General features: G+C 41.0%; 1 protein-coding gene across 6 annotated transcripts; it reads left to right on the top strand.

Moving 5' to 3' along the window:
* The first annotated feature begins 1,990 nt into the window (after nucleotides 1-1,990).
* Nucleotides 1,991-13,357, top strand: LOC140906907 (putative 2-ketogluconate reductase). 6 transcript variants are annotated; one of them, XM_073331817.2, is made up of 7 exons: nucleotides 2,006-2,242; nucleotides 4,920-4,997; nucleotides 5,092-5,476; nucleotides 6,614-6,785; nucleotides 9,411-9,589; nucleotides 12,116-12,212; nucleotides 12,959-13,357. In XM_073331817.2, the coding sequence occupies exons 3-7, from the start codon at nucleotides 5,095-5,097 to the stop codon at nucleotides 13,113-13,115; spliced, it is 987 nt and encodes a 328-aa protein (XP_073187918.1). In that variant the 5' UTR covers nucleotides 2,006-2,242; nucleotides 4,920-4,997; nucleotides 5,092-5,094; the 3' UTR covers nucleotides 13,116-13,357. The 6 variants fall into 6 exon arrangements, with proteins under 6 accessions (XP_073187921.1, XP_073187916.1, XP_073187918.1 ...); XM_073331819.2 differs by having other exon boundaries at nucleotides 2,006-2,197; XM_073331815.2 differs by lacking the exon at nucleotides 4,920-4,997 and having other exon boundaries at nucleotides 2,001-2,979.
* The last annotated feature ends 4,139 nt before the right edge of the window (nucleotides 13,358-17,496 follow it).

The following is a 17,496-nucleotide window of genomic DNA, read 5'->3' on the forward strand; positions in this document are numbered from 1 at the left end:
ACCAGCAGGACAGTGGGGTGGGAGGGGGTATTGTTTCATATTCTCTGTGTATATATAAAGTCTGCTGCACTTTCCACGGTATGCATCCGATGAAGTGAGCTGTAGCTCACGAAAGCTCATGCTCAAATAAATTGGTTAGTCTCTAAGGTGCCACAAGTACTCCTTTTCTTTTTGCGAAAACTCTCTGTGCTCTTAGCAGGCAGTTTTGGTCAAGGACACTAGTCTGAGGGTACTCTACCCATGACAAGAATGTAATTACCACACTTCCTATGTCGATTCTCAAATTATGTGCTTTCACATAAATAAAGCTAGAAGCCATATGAGATAGTACCATGGTTAGAGTAAGAGCCAAAAATAATTAAACAGTCACTATCGGCATGGTGCAATAAGCAGAAGAATAACTGGGTGAATCGAAAACCAGTACAGGCATTATATCAACGAGTATGGTCAGGAATCCTGTGGATTAGTAGGACAGTCTTTACATTACCAAAATTCCCAAATTAATGTTAGCTGAACACAGCCAGTCAAATCCAGACTTACAATTGGACACAGTAGGATGCAAAGAGCACACCCACGCTCCCTTTCCTCCCGTTCTAGTCTCATGTTGAACCAAGTCCTTCACCAGAGAAAGCTGCACCAGTAGAGAACCATCTGAATTATCTTGCTGGTTTCTTTAATAACAAGCAAAAAAGACAGGTTTAAATCACAGATGACTTTGTTGGTCATTGACCTTGCATTGAAAACCACGAGCCCCAGGATAAAGTTACTATTAGCTGTTGCCCTAGTCTACAAAAAGTTATAAAACCCTTTGTGAAAATCATGGGGCACATACAGATTTCAACCAGCTGGATTGCAAGTGAATATCAGTCTCCTCCCTTGTCTCCCAGTGCTCATCGCAACAGCAATCAAGAAGCCAATAAACCCAGAACAAATATGTCCACAAAACTTCCTAATGCCCAGCTCCTGACAGAGTTGCTCCACTTTCTTGGACATCATCAAGGCTTAGTGTACTTGTCAGCAAACAACATAAATTCTGCTCTAAAACCCAGTGGTTTCTGCTTCATTCTAGTCCTGAATTCTGCATGAGCTCTAAGTAAATTAAAACAGTGAGGATTTTACTGAATGAAATGTGAAAATGTTAATGAATGGCAATGAATAATACAAGCAGTCTACTATTGTGTGTATTATATATTTTAATAGTAAATTGAATTTATTTCATGCTACTCCAAAATATTCAGTTTTAATTTTAACAGCAGACATTAAGGTGACTTGAAGTTTAGGAGTGGAGGGGGTTTAAACTCCTAGTTTCTCATGTTAGCTGTAACAAGCTACCTCGCTGCCTGATGCCCCAATATCTGCGATTGCACAAAGGATAGATAAACACCCTGGGTAGATATTTTTCTTAAAATAATCAGCAATTAAATTATTAGCCGTGTTGACATATTAATTGGCATCACTAGGTTTCTGAGTTAACACAATCATTGATATAGGACAGTCCACATCTGTCTTGGAGTTATTATTTCATTTTGTCTCTCTGCACACTCACACAGATATCACTACATTAGTTTACATACTCAGAAGGTTATCTTTGCAACCATTAGGGCTAGAAGCAATTTTTTAAAAAGAAATAAAACTTAGATTTTGGAGCACAGTTCTACAATAGTGGACGGATTCTGGATCAGATTCCATTGCCACAAGAATGTGTGTAGCTGCGCACAGAGAACTAAAAACATTCTAACAATATCTGCTATTCCGCGCCCCATAGAATTCAGTTTCAGAAGCAGGGAGGAGGGAAGATGACATTGTTTAGGAAGGCTGCACAGAAAGCCAAAGAGGATGAAGTAGAGACTGGCAGATAGCGTCACTCTATGTGGCAGTTCCTGCTGAAGTGTCCAGAGACTCTCTGATAGAGGGTGGACCTGGCAGAGATGGCTGGCAGTGCTCACAGTCATGTGAATGTACTCAGCCGCAGCCAACTGAAATTTGCACAGGAAGAATATATACTCTAACGCATTAGCTATGTGGGGTTGGATTCAGGCAGAGTAAGGACAGCTATGGGACCTTGGATTAAGGATTAGATCATATGATTGTGTGTCCCTCTGTGTGCTGCAGAGATCTGGAAGTAGTTGTATAAGGAGATTTTGTGTTTAAGCTATTGCCACTGCCAGAAGTGGTAAAACAGAGCGTCAACCAAGAGGTAAACCAAGATCAGCGTCAGGAAGAAAGCAATAGAAAGTACCAGGTTATTTCTTATTTATATAATCAGTTTTCGTTTAAAGAATGTCAGTGAAAGAGATTTGTTCTGTTTACTTACATCAGCAGAAAGCAGAGCCATTAGGAATTCTGCAGGTTTACTTCACTGAATACAAAAACTTCTGTTATACTGTGAGCCTGTTAAAACTCCAGATGCAGTATTGCTAACCCTATTCATTCAAAAATTGTGAGTCAGGCCCCCACCAAAAAAATCATAAGCTTATCTTTAAAAAAATGAAATTTTAAAAAATAATGTTTTGATTATTTTGATTTGCACTGTGCTTCAGCTTTTATGGGTCATGTTTTGAAGCTTTTCTTTGTAGCTGTGAGGGCTAGAAACACTTTCATTTTTCACATAATCAATTGATTTGAGTAGTTGGGGCTTTAAGAAAAATACCAAATATTGCAAGGCTTGTGATAAAATCCTGAGGGTTGGCGACCCTAGTTGATGATACTAGTTCAAAATTAAAATAGCCATATCCTTGACAAGTTTACCTTTAACACGCTGGGGTGGACAACTGAAAGATTATGTTTAGCGTTAAAGCATTCTCTTTGGTAGAAGCTATTCAGTTAGCCACTAGCTGCCCAAGGTTGGCTGGTAGACTTATTCATCCAGCCGTTTGTCACGTGCATCACTGGACAAAAAGGAGTATGGATTCCAGGTGGAGCTACAGGACTGGCCCAAACAGCACTGGCAGAGCTGGAATAAGTGCTCCCCAAACCAAGGTTAGTATCGGGGGAGCCTTCTGCTCTGCACAAACGACCCCTAAATATTTTTAATTTATTGACTTTAATATTATTTAAGTGCTCAATGGGCTAACAAAACAGAGAGAGAGAGTCCTTGCTCCAGGGTTATAGTCAGGCAACAGTTTAGATATATAATACCTCAGATGATGGCTGATATTCTATACTATTGCTCAGAGTATTTATTTGATGTTTTAAAACCTTTTCTTTTATTGGTATTTAGCATATATCTCAGTGTCTCATCCATCTGTCTGTCACAAACAGAAAGAAAAAAAGTTGTTCAGTATCTCAGTAAATCTCTCTCCATTCTGCCACTAGTGTACCTCAAAATATTCTCAAGTAGCCCCATGATAAGTGACTTTGATCCAGCAAATAATTTATGCACCTGCTTAACTTTAGGTACTTTGAGTTGCCCCATTCAGTATTTCTCCAATTCTTGCGTAGCTCTTTATACACCAATGCGAAGTGTTTGTAAAGCACTGTCAAATCAGAAAGGGGAAGCATTTTGCACACACTTTGCTCTTGTGTCAATGACTCCCCAAAGTGCAGGGGAACAGTGAACTGGACCATTGTGGGTATATACACTGCAATCAGGAGGTGCGATTGCAACACATGTGGGCATACCTGAACTAGCTTTGATCAAGCTAGCTTGCTAAAAATAGTAGTGTAGGCACAGGCAGCAGAATGGGAACATAGGTACATACTCCTGAGACCATAAGTATGTACTTGGGCAGCCAACTTATTACATGCCTAGATTCTGGATAATCCTTGCATGGATGTGCAAGAGGGGAATCCACAAGGAATGTCCCCTTGCCTCCCTCCTGTGCTTCTGGCATGGACTGGTCAGAATCCTGTTGAGGATTACAGGCTCTGATTCTTTTTAGCATACTTCTCAATCTGCCAGGATCCAAATCAAGATGTAATGTGCGATAAAGACCTGAAATGAGGAACAGACAACAGATTGTCACACAGACAACTTTAAATGACTTTTTAAAATAATCTCTCTTCCTGATCTTTTATTACTGAGATAAATAATTTTCAAGAATAAAAGTGAGGGGCTGCCAAATTGTGTGGAATGGAAGTAACTTTGGGACTAAAATGAAGTGATGTCTCTGGAAATGAGGGACAATTTAGAGTTATACCTCTTAGCACCCCTATAGACACTAGGCCGGATGGCCTAATCTGTCATGGCCTAATCCTGTACTCATTGAAGTCACTGGAATGATTCCCATTGACTTCACTGGTAGCTGGATCAGGCCCTAACGCCAGTGTAAACCCAGAGTAACTCCACTGACTTCAAGTTAGTAACTCTGGATTTACATTGTGTAATTGAGGGAAGCCTGTAGCTCCATTAAGTACAGATTTACAAATGTGGATTTTAATTATCCCTACTGTCGTGGGGTAGATACACCCTGTCACAGGGTGTCAGATTTCAGGGGGTTATCCAAATGGATATTTGACGGCCCAAGTGGCCTGGGTCTATGTTGCAGCTCTACAGCTCAGAGTAGTATTGCCCAATTGCCAGAATCAGTAAGGCTCTCTTTCTGTGGCAAAGTTCACCCCTCTGGGCGTCGGCTGCCCCCGATAGCAGGACAGCCAGGGTAGGGGGACCCAGGACCACCCTTCTCCACTGGGTCCTGACCCAAGGCCTTAGGGAACCGGCACTTCTATAATCAGTCTTGGTCACCCATTAATACAGTCCTGTTCCCTGTGCCACTTCCTATCAATGCTGGTAGCCTCACGGCCTCTGCCATCTCTCCGCTGCATTGGTGGGAGGGTTGTTGGAGTCTCAACCTGACTGGTTTCTATATCCTCAAGCTCTGAGAGCCTCCCAGCTGGAGCCTGCAACACATGTCTACTCTTGTCAGTGGCCAGCCCAGACTCAGCTGAACTACTCCCTTTTATACTTTGGTTCTTGTTAGAGCATGCCCAGCAGAGGTGAGGGGGTGTGGCTTTCTCAGCCCACAGCTGGTGGGTAACCCCTGCTGGACCAGTTTGGGGTAGGTATACCCCATCATACCTACTGAATGGTATTTTTACAAAAATGTTATTTTCTCATATTCAAGGGCATATTTCTCTTAATCCTTTTCGCAGCTTATGGCAAAGCAAGAGCGGCCTGGTCTTTTGATCCTCGAAATAGGAGGTGTATGTGGTGTGCTGGAAGGCCATGTGGAACTCTTGAAGAAACAATTTCACCTCATCACTATGAAGGAATTTCTTAAAAACAAAGAAAGTTTGAGTGAAAAGATCAAATCTGTTTTCATATATGAGCACAGACCAGTCATTGACCAGGAGCTCCTCCAGAGCCTACCTCACTTAAAGGTGATTGCAAACTCTGGGGTAGGAGTGGATCACCTGGACTTGAAATTGGTTTCTAGCTTTGGAGTTAAAGTGACCAATACTCCACATGCTGTTTCTGACTCCACAGCAGACATTGGGATGGCCTTGATGCTGGCATCTGCCAGAAGGCTAGTGGAAGGTAACTTTTTAAATTCCTTTGCTGATATTTCCATAAATCACATCAGCTACATTTCTGGCATATTTTATTTTTATTCTGTCACAGATTATCTGGTTGAAATAATGTTTAAGAATCTTTATAGGAAGAAAAGCTGCAAAGATTCAGTTTTTCAAGTGGTCCTTCTTTTTCTATATTGTTTTTGACATTCTGAGCCCAATCCAGCTTCTACTGAAGGCAGTGGCAACAGAATTAAGGTGTCTATCTAAGTTAGGTGCTTAAAACTGCCTTTGATTTGATTTATATACTGTACAAGGCCTACTGTTTGGACCAGAATTTGCACTCTAACTCTCCACTGCCTGCACTTTATGTAGTTATTTACAACTATCCAAAGTGAATGCAAAATGCAAGCAAATGAAAATTCGTCACTCATTAGTACCCCCTTTGCATCATTGTAAAAGACTACACAAGGGTGTAAGGCAGTGGATATCAGGCCTTGGGTCTCCATCACCAGAGAAAGTGATTTGCTATGAAATCCACTGAATAACTTTGCTTTGCACTCCTCCTACAGCAAAGAACTCAAATTAATAAACCCTGTTCCCAGAATAACATTAGAATTGCTGATGATACTAACTGTGTTGCCTGTGTTAGCTTGTGCTCTCTCTAAGGGGCAACTTGTTTCGGCACAGTGCATAGCGGAAGCAACAAGCTGTGCCCTAGTGGAGGGGAGAGTGTCTGTGGAGGCTAAGAGGAAGGAATCCCACAGAAACACAGCAGTTCTCCCATGCCCTGGGCACTGTGCAACACTTCCCTCATCCCACCTTTGCCGCAAGTCCCCATCGCAACAGTTTGCAGAGAGCCCCTGTTGAGCTGGCCTCTGCAATGCAGCCGATTCTGTCCTGTTACGTAATCTCCAAATCTGTTTCCAAATCTCACACCACCCATCCTGTAAAAAAATTCCACTACTTCACCTATGTATTGGTACCTCCCTGAGGAGAATAGTGGGATACACCCTGATAGAAAATCAAGGTTTGTCTAATGGAAAATGTCTGAACTGGCAGGGAAAGAGAAGTTATTTTCAAGCTTCAAAGAGGATATTACAAACAGGGAAGAATTCATCCAACAAGAATCCATTTCTCACTCAGCTTTTTTTATTTTTAGGTTGTCAGATTGCAGTTTCTCCACAGACTGAGCGTTTTGCTGCCGACTGGCTGGCAGATGAAGTCACTGGGGCTACTCTTGGTATCATCGGCATGGGCAGCATTGGGTATAAGGTGGCCAAGAGGGCCAAAGCTTTTGAAATGAAAATTCTGTACCACAACAGGAACCAGAGGTGAAAGTGCATCTGATGTGAACTAGAGCAGATTATATTTTTGATTCTTTTAAAAGTTATACATCTTTTTGTTGCAAAACCTGCCCAAAGAACCTCTTCCCCAGTTTATGCCAAATCCTCCTTCCCTCATTCCAGTGAGAATTCCCTTCATTGTCAGCGGTCAGAATTTTCAAATTTGTCTGCCACAAGTTAGGTGCCTAAATCCATATTTAGATACTTAAATGAGCACTCTTGATTTTCAAACGTCCTGAGCAACCACACTTCCCGTTGATTTCAGAGGGAGCTGTGAGTAGTCAGCACTTTTGAAAATCAGGTCACTTATTTATTTACATGCTTACATATGAATTTAGGTGCCTAACTTTTGGCAGCCAAGTTTGAAAATTTTGGCCAAGAACAATGGAACAGGTTAGTATCATATATTCAGCATGATTTTTAAGCACTATTTAAATGTCTATATCAGGAGAAAAAGGGTCAGCAATACATAGCTCCTTTACAAAGTGGGTTCCCCTCACCTCCACCCTGCCCATTCTGGTGGGGGTTGCAGCAATTTTGTTAAAAGAAATGCAAACTTGCAAACTACCTTGCTGTTTTTATGGATAAATAAACTCCTTTTACTGTTACTCCCATGTTGCAGCAGCAGGAAGTGGATTTAATTAGCAAAATGCATGTTAGAACCAGGAAATGTAATATAAAAGGTGACATTGAAATTACAGGGCCTTCTTTGTGCTACAGCAATCTTCAACTCCAGAGGCTAATGTTCCTGTCTGCAGTGACCCCTCAAATTGTCTTCGTTCAGTGTCTCTTTTATCACCTGTAATGAATCCTAGACCAGAAAAAGACCTCACGGTTGAACTGAACACAGGCAGCATCAGAAAGAACTGAAGAGCGCTCCCATTTCAGCTAAAGGAGAATCTTCACTGTAGAGTTTAAATCTTCTTACCAGCCACTAGAATCATAGAAACATAGGGCTTGAAGGGACCTCAAGGGGTCATCTAATATTCTACTCCAGCCCCCTGCACTAAAGCAGGATCAAGTATACGTAGAGGGTGATAATCTTGTCTTTTTGAGAAGTTCTGACTTTCCTTTTAGAGAAGGCCGTGGCACATACACATGCTAGTCAGTATATATTGCATATCACTTTTATATTTTATACCTTGCAGCTATTTCCAATATGTGGGCCAAATCCAGAAATCCTTACTCTCCATGTACTTACACAGGCAAAATTCCCATTAACAAGGACCAAGTACAAACTGAATAAGGAGCTCAGTTTTTTGCCTTATAGCGGGGTAATAAGAGAGAAAATGATTGATGGTGATAGCATAGTTCAAATAATTCTTGATGTTAAAATATATACATTAAAAGCATGTTTATTTGTGTGTCACGTAATTGAGTTTTGAGCACACTTTAACGTGGTAAATTCTTATAGCACCACTGAACAGTTCTAATCGTTTCAAGAAATGGCTCATCTGCTATCCTCTCACATTGCATTATACACTCTCCCTTAAGAAGAACAGGAGTACTTGTTGCACCTTAGAGAGTAACAAACTTATTAGAGCACAAGCTTTCGCTACAGCCCACTTCATCAGTTGCATAGAATGGAACATATAATAAGAAGATATATATATAGATATATACACATACATACAGAGAAGGTGGAAGTTGCCATACAAACTGTAAGCGGCTAATTAATTAAGATGAGCTATTATCAGCAGGAGAAAAAAACAACTTTTGTAGTGATAATCAAGATGGCTCATTTAGACAGTTGACAAGAAGGTGTGATGATACTTAACATCAGGAAATAGATTCAATATGTGTAATGACCCAGCCACTCCCAGTCTCTATTCAAACCCAAGTTAATGGTATCTAATTTGCATATTAATTCAAGCTCAGCAGTTTCTTGTTGGACTCTGTTTTTGAAGATTTTCTGTGGCAAAATTGCCACCCTTAAATCTTTTACTGAGTGGCCAGAGAGGTTGAAGTGCTGTCCTACCGTTTTTTGAATGTTATGATTCCTGATGTCAGATTTGTGTCCATTTATTCTTTTGCACAGAGACTGTCCAGTCTGGCCAATGTACATGGCAGAGGAGCATTGCTGGCACATGATGGCATATATCACATTGGTAGATGTGCAGGTGAACGAGCCCCTGATGGAGTGGCTTAAGAGGCCACATAAGTACTCCTGAGAACACATTCATGAACAAAGCATATTTGCCACTAACAAACATAGAAGTGGTCACTGAGGTGCTTCTATTCCTGTTTTTTCACTGAAATTCTACTAGGAAATAAGTATAATCAATATAGGAACATGCTTAGTATTGATCTCAATGAAATGTCATTTCTTTTAGTTTCTCCCTCAATGCTCCTTGGATTAATGTATTCACCTCTCTCACTTCCCCTCCCCACCAGAGTCCTCACTGAAGGCCAATCCAAATAGGATTGTAGGAGTCGCCCAGTTCTTTCTGTGGCACTGTTCCCCATTTTATATTTCTATAACAGCAGAGACATTGGTTCATAGCAACTATGCACTCTTTCCAGTCGTCCATGGGGGTGGCATAGTAGCAGCAGCAGCAGCAAGTGGTTTTCTTTTTTTACCAATAAAAGATAACTCTGGTCTTTCTGCCTCAGAAAAGAAGAGGAGGAACAGGCTGTTGGTGCCCACTACTGTGAAAAGATGGAAGACTTGCTCCAGCAATCTGACTTTGTGATGCTGGTTGTGAACCTGACACCTCAGACACACAGATTGATTGGGAAAAGGGAGTTAGAGCTGATGAAACCCACTGCTACTCTTATTAACATCTGCAGAGGTAGGGTGTTATGGAAGCACTGGTTGTGGTTTTATAGTTAAGGTAGGTTGAATGTTGTCTTTTTGTATCAAGAAGCTCTCTCAGCCAAGGTCTGTGACTTCCTCCATGCTTTGTTCAGTACACAGGATAGCTGGCACTTAACTAATAATAAATAATGAATTATAGACCAAATGCTGATTAGTGCTGAACATCCACAACTCCCATTTACCTCTTATCACAGGGTTGGCTACCTCCTGTCCTTCCTGGCCAGAGGCTACCCGCAATACCCTGCTTCTGTTTCCCGCTCTTCAGACCCCCTGAAGGACTGCACACAGGCTTCTCTCTGGGGTACCATCACCCCTGCCTGGGGTCAGTTTAATCACACAAATAGCATATATGGGACCTCAAGGTCCCATATACAGTCCATCACCATACAAGAGTCCATACTTAGTTTTGGTGTCTTTTCTAACACCCATAGCTCTTCTTCTGTCCCAGTCTGCTCTCACAACCCATCCTCCAGCTCTTCCTAGCTAGAGCTCAGCCTTCTGTCACTGGCTTTTAGGCCCAAACTTTTAGGCTCAAAACCCATCTGGGTTTCCTCACAAAAGTGCCCCCTCTCTCTCCCTGGCTGGCTGCTCTGGTGGGCAAACAGTGTAATTGCAGCGTCTCCCCAGCAGAATCTATTATTTTGTGGAGGGAAAAAATCTGCAGGGGACATAAATTCTGTGCTTATGTTTCTTTTGTTTAAAAGTGGGGGGCCATGGTCCCTTGGCTCCCCCAGTTCCAGTGATTCAGCTGTCCTCCATCAGGCCCCATCAAGGCTGTCAATGCAGCACAGATGGGCTACAGCATTTCTTTCAGTAATCAGGATTAGCTGGCGTCAGGCCTCCAGCCCTTAAGGGGCAAGCCATGCTGTTATGCCTCTCAACTAGGGTTGCCAATTTTGGTTGGATGTATTTCTGGAGGTTTCAGCACAAGTCATAATCTTTTATTAAAGACTAATTTTTAATTCATGGAGACTCCAGGACAATCCTGGAGGGTTGGCAACCATACTTTCCACAGGAGTTATGGTGGCTCAGTGAGTGTCCAGCATCTCTCATTTTAACTCAGGGTTATTTCATCTAAGAAAAATGTACAAATATCTTCATGATGAACTGAACGCAAGGACAGCCCACTGCCCAATGAGAGTGTTATCTAGTACAGTAGAATTTCTGTACTAAATTGTGTCATTATAATTTGTATTACAGTAACATGTAGAGGCCCTAAGTGAGGCTGGGGCCCCTTTGGCACCACACAAATACATAAGACAATGACCCCTTCGCTCTCATGGCTTCTGTGCAAGAGCTACAGGGAAAGGGGACTGTGGGATGCAGAGAAGAAAACCCGGAGAGTTTAGACTGGATCAGGGAAAGGTGACTTCAGCACCTTTGGTTGGGGGAGTTGAGGTGATGTAGAGTGTGGCAGATTCCATGTGTGGAAAACTCTGATTCTCTTACGGGAGCTTAGCCCCATGAGCATGAGCTCCCTATGCAACTCTGTGGCAAAAGGGCTAATGTGATCCTAGAGACACAAACAGGGGAAGCTCCAGGAGGAGGAGAGAGGTTAGTTTACCTCGGTACTGAAGCAACTGCTGCTGAAATACTGTGTCCAGTTCTAGTATCCAAAATTCAAGAAGGATGTTGATAAATTGAAGTGGTTTCAGAGAAGAGCCACGAGAATGATTAAAGGATTAGAAAACATGCCTTATAGCGATAGACTCAAGTAGCTCAAACTGTTTCCCTTAACAAAGAGAAGGTTAAGGAGTGGCTTGATTACAGTCTATAAATACCTACATGGGGAACTAATATTTGATAATGGGCTCTTCAAACTAGCAGAGAAAGGAATGGCTGGAAGTGAAGCTAGACAAATTCAGACTTGGAAATAAGGTGAAAAGTTTTAACAATGAGGGTAATTAACCAATGGAACAACTTACGAAGGGCTGTGGTGGAAATTTTTAAATCAAGATTGGATGTTTTTCTAAAAGATCCACTCAATTTCAAACAGGAATTAATTCAGGGAAGTGCTATGGCCCGTGTTATGTGGGAGGTCAGACCAGATGATCCCAGTGGTCCCTTCTGGCCTTCAAAGCTATATAAATCTGTAAGAGACAGTTCCTTTCCCAAAGAGATTTCAGTCTCAATAGACAACTAGGTAAAGGAGTGAAGAAGATATAGAGGCACAGAGAGGTAAAGTGACTCACCTAAGATCACAGAGCAGGTCAATGGCATAACCAGGAATAGAACCAAGTCTCCTGAATCCTATTCCAGTGCTCTGTCCACTAGACCATGCTGTCTTGCTAATAAAAAAAAAAAAATCATTCTTTGCTTTGTTTGGTTAACCATTACTAGAAGGCAGTCTTGTTTTTATAATGAGATATAAATCCAATAGTATTTTAAATTGCATTATGAGACCTCTCCTCTCAGTTAAAGATAGGGAACTTACCTGGAGATTAGTTTTTTTCTGTACCTTATCTGGATATGCCAATAAGACACTATCATTTTAATGCAGGCGCAGTAGTTGATCATGATGCACTGGTGGATGCTCTCCAAAATGGGATTATTAAAGCTGCAGCTTTGGATGTGACATACCCTGAACCTCTGCCAAGGTAGAAAACTGTTTTCTTTCTGTTTATCAGAAATTATTTGCATTATAGATTAATACTGGAAAACATTCTTAAATTCTTCAGCATCCCTTCAAAATTCTGGGAATATATTAGACACTGTCTTCAAATCCAAATTACATTTTCCATAGGTGTTTGCATATTTTTGCAGGAGAGATGCGTTCCGGTTTACTGGGCACAAGACTAGGTGCCAGGAACTCCTGAGTTCCAATCCTGATTCTGTTCCTGATTCTCTCAGGGGCCAGAGGCCAGTTGCTTATGTCCAAATTTGTAAAGTCTGTGTGCATGTCATTTACAAATTCCTATAAGCTTAGGGTGGCCATCCATCCCGTTTTTTAAAGGGACAGTCCCATTTTTGGGGACTTTTGCTTATATAGGCACCTATTAACTCCCACCCCCTGTCCTGTTTTTTCACAGTTGCTATCTCGTAACCCTATGTAAGCTGCTTGAGGTCAAATCTTCAGGCTGTTATGCACAAGCAACTGGCAAATTAGATCCTTATTCTCATGTATTGCAGCTCTGTAGCAGCCTGACTGACATGAAGGCCCATGCAGGAGAAGAAGTGGGCAAATTTGCTCCTTGCTGTTCTGTGCAACCCTCTGTGCATCATGATACCTCTTTCTCACATGCAAGACTTTGCCCGTTACTTCTGCCCTTTTCTGTTAGAATGAACATGGCTGTAGAAATGTAAAATTCACCTCTAATTATTCTGTCCTTTCTTTTTCTTACAGAGATCATCCATTATTAAAATTAAAGAACATTATCATAACTCCTCACATTGGAACTGCTACAGTCCAAGCCACCCGTATGATGACAGAAGAAGCAGTAGCAAATATACAAGCTGTTCTTAATGGTCTCCCCATTCCTAGTGAAGTAATCCCTCAGTGACATGTCAGAAAACATAAATACACAATGGCATATCTGTGAACGGACTTTATTCTACTGAATCATAAAGTAACTTTGCAGTGCAATGATTAATAGTGACAAGTGAAGATGTTCCTATACTGCTGTCACATTTATGGGGCCACCTAGTGGCTATTCTATATCATTACACTCCAGTCATGTGATCATTTGAATAATAATGAACTAATAAAGTCAATTGTTCAAAGGCTCTTAGACGAGCAGTTGTAGACGACTCTCTGATGTTTTCAATCTACTCTTTCACCAAATACACACTGCATACTTATCCTCATACTTGCTGCATCCTAACGTGGGGGAGAGGGGCACACTAGCTGCTCTTTATGGTCTTCAGAATAACATAAGAAAATCAGAAGTAATATTGACCTCCCTCTCCTTTTAGTGAAAAATTAGTAGAAGTCAAAGATGGTGTTAGTACCAGGTGATCTTGTAGTGTCATAGCTACGTCCCAGGAAGCCTCTCAGGAAGGAGACAGATTCGTATCTTCAAAGTCTTATTGTTTCTTCCTAATGGCCCATCAAAGCTGATGGCCTGTTGTCTGGTGGGTGTCTCCCACATACACACACACAGTTGTAATTGTTGCATAGTCAATATTCCTAACTTTAGATACAGAAATGATACATGCATACAAATTGGATAATCACATTCAGCAAATTTCAGAGTGGTAGCCGTGTTAGTCTGTATCAGCAAAAAAAAACAAACGAGGAGTACTTGTGGCACCTTAGAGACTAACAAATTGATTTGAGCATAAGCTTTTGTGGGCTAAAACCCACTTCATCGGATGCATGCAGTGGAAAATACAGTAGGAAGATATATATACACAGATAACATGAAAAAATGGGTGTTGCCATACCAACTGTAACGAGACCAATTAATTAAGGTGGGCTATTATTTGCAGAAGAAAAAAAAACCCTTTTTGTAGTGATAATCAGGATGGCCCATTTCAAACAGTTGACAAGAAGGTGTGAGTAACAGCAGGAGGAAAAAAATTAGCATGGGGAAATAGTTTTTACTTTATGTAAAAAGAAAAGGAGTACTTGTGGCACCTTAGAGACTAACCAATTTATTTGAGCATAAGCTTTCGTGAGCTACAGCTCACTTCATCGGATGAGTTGTAGCTCACGAAAGCTTATGCTCAAATAAATTGGTTAGTCTCTAAGGTGCCACAAGTACTCCTTTTCTTTTTGCGAATACAGACTAACAAGGCTGTTACTCTGAAACCTGTCACTTTACTTTATGTAATGACCCATCCACTCCCAGTCTTTATTCAAGCCTAATTTAATGGTGTCCAGTTTGCAAATTAATTCCAATTCTGCAGTTTCTTGTTGGAGTCTGTTTTTGAAGCTTTTTTTGTCTACTCCAGGACAGGCCCAACAAAGAAAGTAACAGAACACCACTAGCCGTCACCTTCAGCCCCCAAATTAAACCTCTCCAACGCATCATCAAGGATCTACAACCTATCCTGAAGGACGACCCATCACTCTCACAGATCTTGGGAGACAGTCCAGTCCTTGCTTACAGACAGCCCCCCAACCTGAAGCAAATACTCACCAGCCACCACACACCACACAACAGAACCACTAACCCAGGAACCTATCCTTGCAACAAAGCCCGTTGCCAACTGTGTCCACATATCTATTCAAGGGACACCATCATAGGACCTAATCACATCAGCCACACCATAAGAGGCTCGTTCACCTGCATATCTACCAATGTGATATATGCCATCATGTGCCAACAATGCCCCTCTGCCATGTACATTAGCCAAACCGGGCAATCTCTACACAAAAGAATAAATGGACACAAATCAGACATCAAGAATTATAACATTCAAAAACCAGTCGGAGAACACTTCAACCTCCCTGGTCACTCAATTTCAGACCTACAAGTTGCAATTCTTCAACAAAAAAACTTCAAAAACAGACTCCAGCAAGAAACTGCAGAATTGGAATTAATTTGGAAACTGGACACCATTAAATTAGGCTTGAATAAAGACTGGGAGTGGATGGGCCATTACACAAAGTAAAAACTATTTCCCCATGCTATTCCCCCCCCCCCACTGTTACTCACACCTTCTTGTCAACTGTTTGAAATGGGCCATCCCGATTATCACTATAAAAGGGTTTTTTTCTCCTGCTGATAATAGCCCACCTTAATTAATTGGTCTCATTACAGTTGGTAGGGCAACACCCATTTTTTCATGTTCTCTGTGTATATATATCTTCCTACTGTATTTTCTACTGCATGCATCCGATGAAGTGGGTTTTAGCCCATGAACGCTTATGCCCAAATAAATTTGTTATTCAGTAAATTACAGCCTTTCCGATGATACCTTACAAGACCCATCTTGCATAAAATATATCTCAGTTATGCCATATCCATATCATAAGCATATTTCCATAAAGAATATGGGGTGTAACATCACAAGCATGTCAGGGATGGATTGAGCATGAATTCTCTGCAGAAATTTGACTTCACTCCAAAATACTTTTGGGCCAACATAGCAGCATTGCATCTTGATATCAAGACACCAACAAGGCTGACTCCTTCATGTTGATTCTTGATCTGAAATTTCACACCATATTTTGAGAACTTTTCACTCTCAACATTGGTAAACGAAAGCAGATCCAAAAATTCAAACATTATGTTCTGTTTTTCTAGGGGGGTCTTAAATGTGAAAGTGATAGTGTTCTCATAACAGCTTCTACGCAAAAAAGACTATTTTTATCTTGACAGAGCCAAGAAACAAAACTATATCCGCCACTGAAATCACATGGGTGAAGTAAATGTCTAACTGAGCACTGAGTCCAACCTAAAGTCCAACTCCTTTTATAATCCATTTCCTGAGTAGGTACAAAGAACACATGCAGAGAAGGCAAGAAATGTCTTATTGTCTCCATAGTGCTTAGTAAAGCCAGGAGTCCTTCTCATTACTGAGCAACATGAGCAGGGCAGGAGGACTAAGGTTTTCCAAGGCTTCTTGGAAGGATTATAAAATAAAGATTTAGCATAGTACACACAGACTACCTAGTAGCTAATGAGTTAATGTTTGTATGACTCAAAGACAATCCAAATGTTGATGGATTACTAGTCACAACAGTTGGTGACACTGTGGGGTTTCTCCCCTTATAAAAATCCAGTGAAAAGTCTAATCTATTACTAATGTAAATATCATTTTTTTTTAGAAGTGCTGCAAACACACTGCTGTCACAGGGCTGCAGATGCTCAGCACCTCTTAAAATCAGGCCACTTTTATTTAGGTCCCTAACTTTAGGTACCCCATGTTTGAAAGTGTTTGCCTAGGCACCTAGCTATACAGTTTGCTTAGTCTATGCACATGTGCATTCCACTCTTAGGTGTCTGCATACCCCTTGGACAATCACAAGAAATTTTTATCTCAGTGGTACCCATTGAGGAAGCTGGAGCACCCTCTTCTGCTGCACACCGGTGTCGCCGCTATAAAGGGCTCAACCTGAGCCCGCACTGTTCCTTCTTACTGCCCGTGATGGTTGCTGGAACTGCTCATCTTGCTTTTGCCAGTGCTCTGAGTGGACGGCGTACTCTTGTATTTTATTTAGAGTTGCCAGTTAATCACAGTTAATTTATACGATTAATGCAAAACAAATTAACTAGATTAAAAAAATAGTTGTGATTAATCACAGTTTTCATCGCACTATTAAACAATAATAGAAAACCAATTTACAATTATTATAAATATTTTTGGGTGTTTTCCTACATTTTCAAATATACTGATTTCAATTATAACATAGAATACAAGGTGTACAGTGCTCACTTATTATTATTATTTTTTGTTACAAATATTTGCACTGTAAAAAAGATAAAAGAAAAAGTATTTTTCAATTCACCTCATACAAGTCCACTCAGTCCTACTTCTTGTTCAGCCAATAGCTAAAGCAAACCAGTTTGTTTACATTTACGGGAGACAATGCTGCCTGCTTCTTATTTACAATGTCACCTGAGAGTGAGAACAGGTGTTCACATGGCACTGTTATCGCTCGTATTGAAAGGTATTTACATACCAGCTATGCTAAACATTCTTATGCACCTTCATGCTTCAACTTATAGACTCTAAAGTTTTACATTGTTTTGTTTCTGAGTGCAGTTATGTACATTTTTTAAAAAGCTACATTTGTAAGTTGCACTTTTACAATAAAGAGATTGCACTACAATACTTGTATGAGGTGAATTGAAAAACATCCTACCTCTCCTGTCGTTGGAGCCACTCTCACTACCCCTCCTCAAGACACCACCACCTTACCATGGACCCCTCCACAGGAGTACCATCTAGTGATTAGCCAGGAGGTCACTGGAGCCCTATGCCTGTCCACTG

This window comes from Lepidochelys kempii, chromosome 2, assembly GCF_965140285.1.
Source record: "Lepidochelys kempii isolate rLepKem1 chromosome 2, rLepKem1.hap1, whole genome shotgun sequence".
Taxonomy (NCBI): Eukaryota; Metazoa; Chordata; order Testudines; family Cheloniidae; genus Lepidochelys; species Lepidochelys kempii.